The 9,097-nt window shown below is 40.6% G+C and overlaps 1 protein-coding gene across 1 annotated transcript; it reads right to left on the minus strand.

Moving 5' to 3' along the window:
* Window positions 1–7,829: 7,829 nt before the first annotated feature.
* On the minus strand, window positions 7,830–8,714 carry LOC127787543 (uncharacterized). Its single transcript, XM_052315601.1, has 2 exons — window positions 8,531–8,714; window positions 7,830–8,470 (listed from the first exon to the last, which is right to left on the minus strand). The coding sequence occupies exons 1-2, from the start codon at window positions 8,712–8,714 to the stop codon at window positions 7,830–7,832; spliced, it is 825 nt and encodes a 274-aa protein (XP_052171561.1).
* Window positions 8,715–9,097: the final 383 nt, after the last annotated feature.

Raw genomic sequence — 9,097 nt, forward strand, 5'->3', positions numbered from 1 at the left:
ACTAAACTTTAACATAAGGAATTGAGTGGCTTCAAAGTACTTTCTCCTTCCTATCCATAATGCATATGGGTAACTCTGCATATGAGGCATTTTCTTCCACTTGGAGGGGATGATAGTTTATAACTTGACTAGGATCCACAATATATTTGCGTAGCATGGAAACATGAAAAACGTCGTGCACGTGTGCTAATTGCGGTGGCAAGGCTAGATGGTATGCTAACGGCCCAACTCGCTCTAGAATCTCAAATGGACCCATGTAGCGCGGACTGAGCTTGCCTGTAACTCTAAAATATCAAATACCCTTCATAGGCATGACACGAAGAAATACGTGGTCTCCATTTAAAAACTCCAAGTCGTGACTCCTCCTGTTCGCATAACTCTTCTAATGATCCTGGGCACTCTTCACAAAGAGGAGGTTGGTTATTGAAGTAGAGGGCTAGTTGTGGGTCTCAGAAGCTTGGTTCGTGGCTTATCTTCTTCTCTAAATCCATCCAACCATTAAGGCAAGTTCCTATTCCATCTCTCTTCAATGTCAAGTGCTTCTTTTGGAATCTTGTTGATGTATGCTATGTCCCTCTTCTTCCTTCGTGATTCTTGAGTCCACTATTTTTGAGTTAAGTTTCCATAAAACCCTTCGATGAAAGGAGGTTTTGCATAAACCTGGTTGGTTGCAACTCGTGTCATTTTTCTCGTATTTTTGATAAACCACACCCATCATCTGAACGGGGGCTTGATTCACCCCGTATTTCTGAAAGGAATGGTGTGTTTATTGCTAGGATGTAGTTGCATGCAAGAATTTGACATTGCTTGCATGTATTTTGGGTGTTATGTGGGTTGTTCGTGGCTTAAAGGGTGCTGTCGGTGTAAAGGGTTCTTCTAGTCAACCATTGCCTTAATCGATCGACAGTTTGGGTGAAAAAGCCTTTGTTGGTCGACAGTTACCTTCCCATTTGTTGATCATTTTTAGCTTAGACAACTTGCGCATGCCCTACTATTTTCGAGATCTATTTATTGCGTTGTAAAATAGACTTGATAAGCTTCGATTGGGTATAAAATTTGAATTATTTGGATGAGTTTTGTGTGGTTTACTCTTGGTTCCAAGACATATGTAGAGGAGTTGGGGTTCATGAGAGGCTTATGTTGAAAGGATGAGTTTGGGATGATTTCTTCACGATCCATAAGAATGTTTAGATACTCTTGAGGGATTACTTGGGCATTTTTGGGCATGGTTGGGGTATGATTTGGGGTTACATGAGTTTGGTAATTCGGTGAAATATTATAAGCTTGTTTATATATGTTAATTTGGGTATGCTATATGGGTGAGCTAAGGCACTGAGTGGAGTTGATTGGCCTCACGGTTTGAGCTATCTGGACTCAATGACCTCATGGCATAAGTTGTGTGTAAACCTTGGGTGGAGCTGGCTAGCCTTAAGTGTTAACCTAGAGTTGAGCTGTCTGGCCCTAAGTGTCAGTTGTTATGTACGTAGACCATGGGTGAAGCTGACTAGCCTCGGGCATTGCCTTGGGAGTGGAGCTTTCTGGCCCCAAGTGTCTGATATTATCTGGATATATAGTGCTGGGATATGGATATGTGCATGTATCATCCCTTGTTCCTGGATTTGTGTGAATGGTATGGTTGGGCTAGTGTCTCACCTTTTGGTAGGTGTACCTTATATGGGACACAATGGTGGTTAGTGTAACACCCCTTCTTATAGAACTATCCGAGAAGAGGTGCTACGGATAAAATAGATAAAATAAACTAAAACTCTCTGATAAACTGAAATCTGATATCACAATTGGACATATCAATCAAATTGAAATAAAAGCTCTGAGTCAACATAAATTGAAAATCATAAACTCTGTCTAAGGGACAATCCCTCAACTGAAATATAAAATAAACCTAACTAACAAGACACTATAAAACTCAACAACTCCCAGTGTAACACCCCCTCTCCTAGAACTGCCCGAGAAGAGGTGTTACGGGAACTAAAATAAAACTAACTGATAAACTGAAATCTGATATCATAATGAATATCCCAATCAACTGAAATAAAACTCTGAGTCAACCAAAAACTAAAAACCATAAACTACATCTAAGGGAAAATCCCTAAACTGGAATATAAAATAAACCTAAACTGATAAAACACCAACTAATCCCAGACATTTTTGGTCTTGAGCGGCTTCACGTACACACACTACTGGACACTGCTGCTGGGCCCCACATCTGGTACTCCCCCGCTAGGACCTGGAATGGTGAAGAGTACAAGGTGAGTTACAAAGCTCAACAAGTAATAAGGTGGAAAGAATAACTGAAACTGAATCGAAGAATATCGATACTGATAAAATACTTACTGAACTTGTACTGAGAGATATAATAATCACTGAATGGAATTTACAAGATGTAATGCGCATAAACTGTAAACTAAATGCATGTATACAACTTTGGCACGTAGGCCCACATAAGTGTAACACATACTTGACTGATTTGAATCCTGCAAACATAAAAGCTATAAGCACATGTTGTGGGCAATATGCCCCTAACTCCCTGGTTGACATCAAGCGAGCGACACACAAACTGAAACTGAAACTGGTGGGATCCCCGCGAACTAGCCGCCTGGTGCGCATAATGTAATGTTCACATACATGCTAGCACACGATATGTAGTGCTCCATAGAAAATTATGCTCAATGCTCATACCAAGATGTATGCACATAATCTCATAAAATAATGCTGATCATGTCAAAATAAATGCTAAACATGTAATCTGATCTAATATATTGGAATACAAAGATTTACTCGTATTTTCTCTTGAATTGCAATATTTATTGACATTTATTTAATTATTTAATGATTTATTTATTGCAACATGAAGACTTCCCAGGAGGGTCACCCATCATAGAATTACTCCCACCCGAGCACGCTTAACTTTGGGGTTTTGAAGATATTAGAACCAATATGAGAAAAGATGGAATTTCGGTGTGAGTGTTATACACCCTAAGCCCATTGGGATATGAAATTCACCCATCCGGATACAAGACACATGAATTTGAATGAATTGTGAGAGACATCCGGATGAGTGAGGTCTCATCCGGATACAAGACACACGAGCTTTGGATAAGTTGTGAGAGACATTCGGATGAGTAAGGTCTCATCCGGAAACGAGACACAAACATATTTGGACACATTCGGATACAACATAAGGTATCCGGACATCACTCTCAAAAAGCCTCAGACTTATTTGGATACGACACAAAGCATTCGGATATCACTCACAGACAATTAAACACATACGGATACGACTCAAGGCATCCGGATACTACTCACAATCACTGCTGGACACATTCAGATATGAAAATGAAGCATCTGGATATCACTGGACCATCCGGATATGAACAAGAGCTATCTGGATGTCACTCACATAAAACTTTTTGACCCATCCGGATAGCCTCTGAGCTATCCGGATGCGACTCACATGCTCTGAAAAATCTATTCGGATATGAGGGAACCTATCCAGATGTCTGCAACTTTTAAACCCCAAAACAAACAAACACAGAGACTCCGTTCTTGCTTCAAACTTAACAAATCTACACCATTCCGAATAAAATCTTGGGAAAACAAATTCTAGCTGGTATGAAACAACATTAAGGATGATTCAATAATGATATTTGGAAGAATCTCTGTATAACTATGCACATCTATCTCATGCATTCACTGTAAACGTATATATATATATATATATACTCTATAACTGATAACAATCTGGTGGAATAGACCGAATAAACTTGAAGAATTGAGAGTAATACTAAATCATAATCTCGTAAGGAAGGTTTACAAGGATAGATACTTGCCTTGATATAGCTCGGATCGAATTCAAACGATTCTAATGAAAATCGAAGACTGCTGCGCCCAACTCTCTCTTCTTGGCTTCTGTTCTCCACGGCGTGAAGACAGCTAAGCCCTATGCATATATATATATATACATAATGGAGTAGGCCCTAAAAGCCTTTTTTTCAATCTCCTACTAAAACTTGGAGACTTTTAAACCCAAGCCTTCTCACACATGGACTCCCAATCTCATAATAACTCTTAATTAAACACTTAAATTCTAATCACCAAATTGCTAAATGACCTTCATATCCTAGCATTTAATTTTCACAATAAATAACTAGAATTAAATGCTCTTTAAATACTATTCTCACTATTAAAAATCTAAATTTCCACATTAAATAATTAAATGGAAAATTCTCTTAATTAATTACTTCAATAATTAATTAACTAATTCTAAATAAATACTAGGCCCTCTAACAAGTCGTTACAATTTCTCTCATCCTTAAAAGAATTTGGTCCTCCAAATTCGTAATTGGTTACTCGAATAATGAGGGGTAAAGATGCCTCATCTCTTCTTCTAGCTCCCACGTCGCCTCTTCTGACGAGTGTCGCTGCCATTGCACTTTCACAAGAGGAATTGATCGATTCTTCAAAGTCTTCTCTTTACGCTCTAAAATACTGGTAGGCATCTCTTCATAAGACACATCTTCTCTGACTTCAAGATTCTGAAAATCAATCACATGCTAAGGATCTGACACATACTTTCTCAACATCCAAACATGAAACACGTTATGAACATGGGACAACTGAGGTGGCAAAGCTAACTCATATGCCAAAGTCCCTATCCGCCTCAAAATTTCAAACGGACCAATGTAATGGGGACTAAGCTTCCCTGTTACGCCAAATCTTCACGCATCTTTAGTAGGCATGACTCTCAACCAAACATGGTCGCCTACCTCAAACTCGAGGTCTCGTCGTCGCTTGTCTGGATAGCTTTTCTGTCTGTCTTGGGCTGTTTTCATTCTTGCTTTGATAACTCGAATCTTTTCTGTTGTCTGCTCAACAATTTTAGGACCTAATAAAACCTTATCTCCAATCTCTTCCCAACATATTGCCGATCGACACGGTCGCCCATACAAAGCCTCATATGGTGATATTTCAATACTTGAATGTAAACTATTATTGTAGGAAAATTCCACTAAAGGTAGATGGTCATCGCAACTACCTTGGAAATCTAGAACACAAGCTCTCAACAAGTCTTCAAGAGTCCTGATAGTCCTCTCTGACTGACCGTCTGTCTGCGGATGAAATGCTGTACTAAAATTCAATTGAGATCCCAATGCCTCATGCAAAGCTCCCCAGAAAAAAGAAGTAAAACGAGGATCTCGATCTGATACAATGCTGGATGGAACACTATGTAACTTCACGATCTTCTCAATATAAATTCTAGAAAATCTATTCAATGGATAAGTCTTCTTAATAGGAAGAAAATAGGATGATTTAGTCAAACGATCAACAATCACCCATATAACATCATAGCCTTTAGTAGTCCTGGGTAAACCCATCACAAAATCCATGGCAATATTATCCCACTTCCACTCCGAAATAGGTAATGGAAGCAATAAACCTGCGGGTTTCTGATGTTCTGCTTTAACCTGTTGGCGTACTAAACACTATGAAATATATCTGGCTACATCTTTCTTCATACCACTCCACCAATACTATCGTTTAAGGTCGTGGTACATTTTCGCAACACTTGGATGAATAGTGTAATGACTCTTGTGTGCTTCATTCAAAATCTCTTGTTTAAGATTTTCGTTATCGGGTATACAAATACGTCCCTAAAATAAGAGTATACCATCACTCCGTAGAGTATATCCCAAAGGAGAAAATTTCTCGATATCTGCCAAAATCTGTGCTAACTTCTCATCTTTTGATTGCTGGTCCTTGCTTAAATCAAATAACTCGGGTTGCACCCTCATATAAGCACAACTTATCACTATACTATCCTCTAGGGTTGAAATATATAGAGCACTCAATTGTTCCAATAACTTCCATTCTTGAACCATCATCGTAGCCATAAAAGCTCCTCGCCGACTCAAAGCATCGGCTACTACGTTAGCCTTTCCTGAATGGTATATAATGTCATAGTCGAAGTCCTTAAATAACTAGACCCAATGTCTTTGCCTCATGTTCAATTCTTTATAGGATAAGAGATAATGTAAGCTCTTATGATCTGTATAAATTTCAACTTTCTCACCATATAGATAGTGTCGTCATATCTTCAATGCAAATACTACTGCTGCCAACTCCAAATCATGAGTGGGGTAATTCACCTCGTGCTTCTTCAATTGTCTGGATGCATAAGCATTAACTCGACCCTCTTGCATCAATATGCAACCCAAACCTGAATGGGATGCATCGCTGTAAATGGAGTATTTCTCTCCACTTCTTGGAATGGTTAAAACTGGTGCAGTAGTCAACTTTTGCTTCAATTCTTGGAAGGCACGTTCACACGCGTCATTCCATTCGAACTTCTCTCCTTTTCTTGTTAGCTTAGTCATAGGGGAAGATAAAGGAGCAAATCCCTCAATGAATCGCCTATAATAGCCTACAAGTCCCAGAAAACTACGTATCTTTGTCACTGTCGTTGGCCTTGACCAATCCATAACTGCTTTAGTTTTATCTGGATCCACTAAAATACCGTCTCCAGAAACCACATGGCCTAGAAATCCAATATGAGTAAGCCAAAACTCACACTTGTTGAACTTGGCGTATAGTTGCTCCTCTTTAAGCCTTCACAATACTAGAGTGAGATGTTCCATATGCTCCTCCACATTAGGTGAGTAGACTAGAATATCGTCAATGAAGACAATAATGAATCGATCTAGGTATCACATAGAACTTGATTCATCAAATCCATGAAAATAGCTGGGGCATTTGTTAACCCAAATGGCATTACCACGAACTCGCAGTGTTCATAGCGAGTCCTGAAAGCAGTCTTCTGAATATCCTCATCTCTAACTCGCACTTGATGGTATACCGATCTCAAATCTATCTTTGAGAATACCTTAGCTCCTCTCAACTGATCTAACAAGTCATCCACCCGAGGTAAGGGATACTTATTCTTCACTGTCACTTGGTTCAATTGGTGACAGTTTATGCACAACCTCAAAGATCCATCTTTCTTCCTCACGAACAATACTGGTGCGCCCCACGGGGATGAATTGGGTCAGATAAAACCCTTCTTTATTAGTTCTTCTAGCTGGGCCTTCAATTCCTTTAGCTCATTAGGTACCATCCAATATGGAGCCTTAGAGATAGGCTGCGTACCAGGCAATAACTCAATAGTAAACTCCACTCCTCTCTGAGGAGGTAATCCTGGTAACTCATTAGGGAAAATGTCTGGAAACTCACGTACTACTAGTACCTCAGATAACTTCTTCTTGCTTCCCTCGTCAGTGGTTACAAAGGCTAGGTAAGGTTCACATCGGTCACGTATTAGCTTTTCGACTTTCATCACCGAGATCATAGGAATCGTAAACATAGGCTTGACTTCTCTATAAATAAGAACTGGCTATTGAGGTAGTTCAAAGTCAATAATATTTCGCCGACAGTCTACTCTTGCATAATATCGTGATAACCAATCCATGCCAAGATCAAATCAAAATCCTTGACATCGAGAATTACCAAATCTCTCAAAATAGCTTTTTATCATGGACCTCGATCTCACAATTCTCAAACATTTCTCTAGCTACCATAATCTTATCTCCTGGCGTAGATATAATCAGGTGATACGACAAAGAAATCCGAGAATGGGGAACATAACATACTGTGCGCAATGCAATAAAAGAATGTGTGGAACCAGTATCAAATAATGCACGCACATCATGACTATATAGGGATAAAATACCTTGGATAGTTCTGTCGCCCTACTCTGCCTCATCTGTGGTAAGGGCATAAACTCTACCCTGCACCTGTCTATCTGCGGGCTGTGGATGCTAAGCTACTGGTACTGCGGGTATAGGTGCTCTTGGCCCTCTAGCTACTGGTGGCCTCTGATTCACCTGCTGACCTCTATTCTGGGGCGATTGTGTACACCGATTAGCTATGTGTCCTTTTTGTCTGCACCTGAAACAAGTCACCTCTGGTGCGGGGAGTGCTGCTTGATTTCTCAGGCAATCTTTCTTCCTATGCCCTTCTTGTCCATACTGGGAACATACGTTCTTCCTAGCTAGGCACGATCCCCCGTGCTTCCTTCCACACTGACCACATTGTGGATTATTCTCTATCTTATTTCCTTGTCCAACTGTCCACTTCTTCTTCTTATTATTGGATGAACCTTGAGATGTACTTGTGCCCTTCTTAGCTGCTTGTGTTGCTCTCCACTCATTGCGGTCCCACTCAATAGTATACGCTCGCTGGACTACCGTGGCATAATCCACACTCAGAGCTCCTCCAAAAGTATGTCGGATATTTGCACGCAATCCTCTCTGGAACTTGGCGGCCTTCTTTGCTTCAGTGGATACCAAATCTGGAGTATATCGAGACAGGGTTGTAAACTCTGCCTTATACTGGGCCACTGTATTAGTACCTTGCACCAATTGAACGAACTCATAAACTTTCTGTTCCTTGACCCATGCTGGGCAATAAGTGTCATTGAACACTTGTTGAAACTCGACCCATGTGGGCTCTTGATTACCAAACCTCTGGCGGGTAGTCTCCCACCATCTCTCGGCATCACCTCTAAATAGGAATGTGCTAAGTTGTACTCGTCGGTCGTCTGCACAACCAATAGATCGAAGATGCTTCTCTATCGATATCATCCAATTCTCCGCTGCTGCTGCATCTGTGCCTCCATGGAACGCTGGTGGTCTGAATGCCATAAAATCCTTTAGTAATTCGCTCCCGGTATCTGTCTCTATAGCTAGAACTGTTGGAGTAACTGGTGGATCTCCTCCATTGCCTCCTTCTTCTTGGGGTACTTGTGGTTACCTCGCCTAATTTGTAACTAGAGTATCGACTACCCTCATCAAACCTGCCAACATGCCTCGCATTTCAGCCATACCCTGTCGCAAGTCACTACCAGACTCCCCTAGTGAGCCTGGTGTGGGTACTGGAACCTCGTCTGGCGTAGAAGCATCCTAATTGCGAGTTCGGGGTTGTCCTCTTCTATTACTCATCTTCCTGCATCACCACTTAGGGTTAGAATGCTATAAATTAGGCCAACTTATCTGACTGACGGACACAAGTCCTAACTCTACCCAAC

The sequence above is a fragment of the Diospyros lotus genome, chromosome 12 (genome assembly GCF_014633365.1).
Source record: "Diospyros lotus cultivar Yz01 chromosome 12, ASM1463336v1, whole genome shotgun sequence".
Taxonomy (NCBI): Eukaryota; Viridiplantae; Streptophyta; class Magnoliopsida; order Ericales; family Ebenaceae; genus Diospyros; species Diospyros lotus.

Coding starts and splice junctions, on each gene's coding strand:
- LOC127787543 (XM_052315601.1), bottom strand. CDS start 8,714: ATGGCATTCAGACCACCAGCGTTCCATGGAGGCACAGATGCAGCAGCA. Junction 8,471..8,530: donor GACTACCCGCCAGAGGTTTG/GTAATCAAGAGC, acceptor CTTATTGCCCAG/CATGGGTCAAGGAACAGAAA.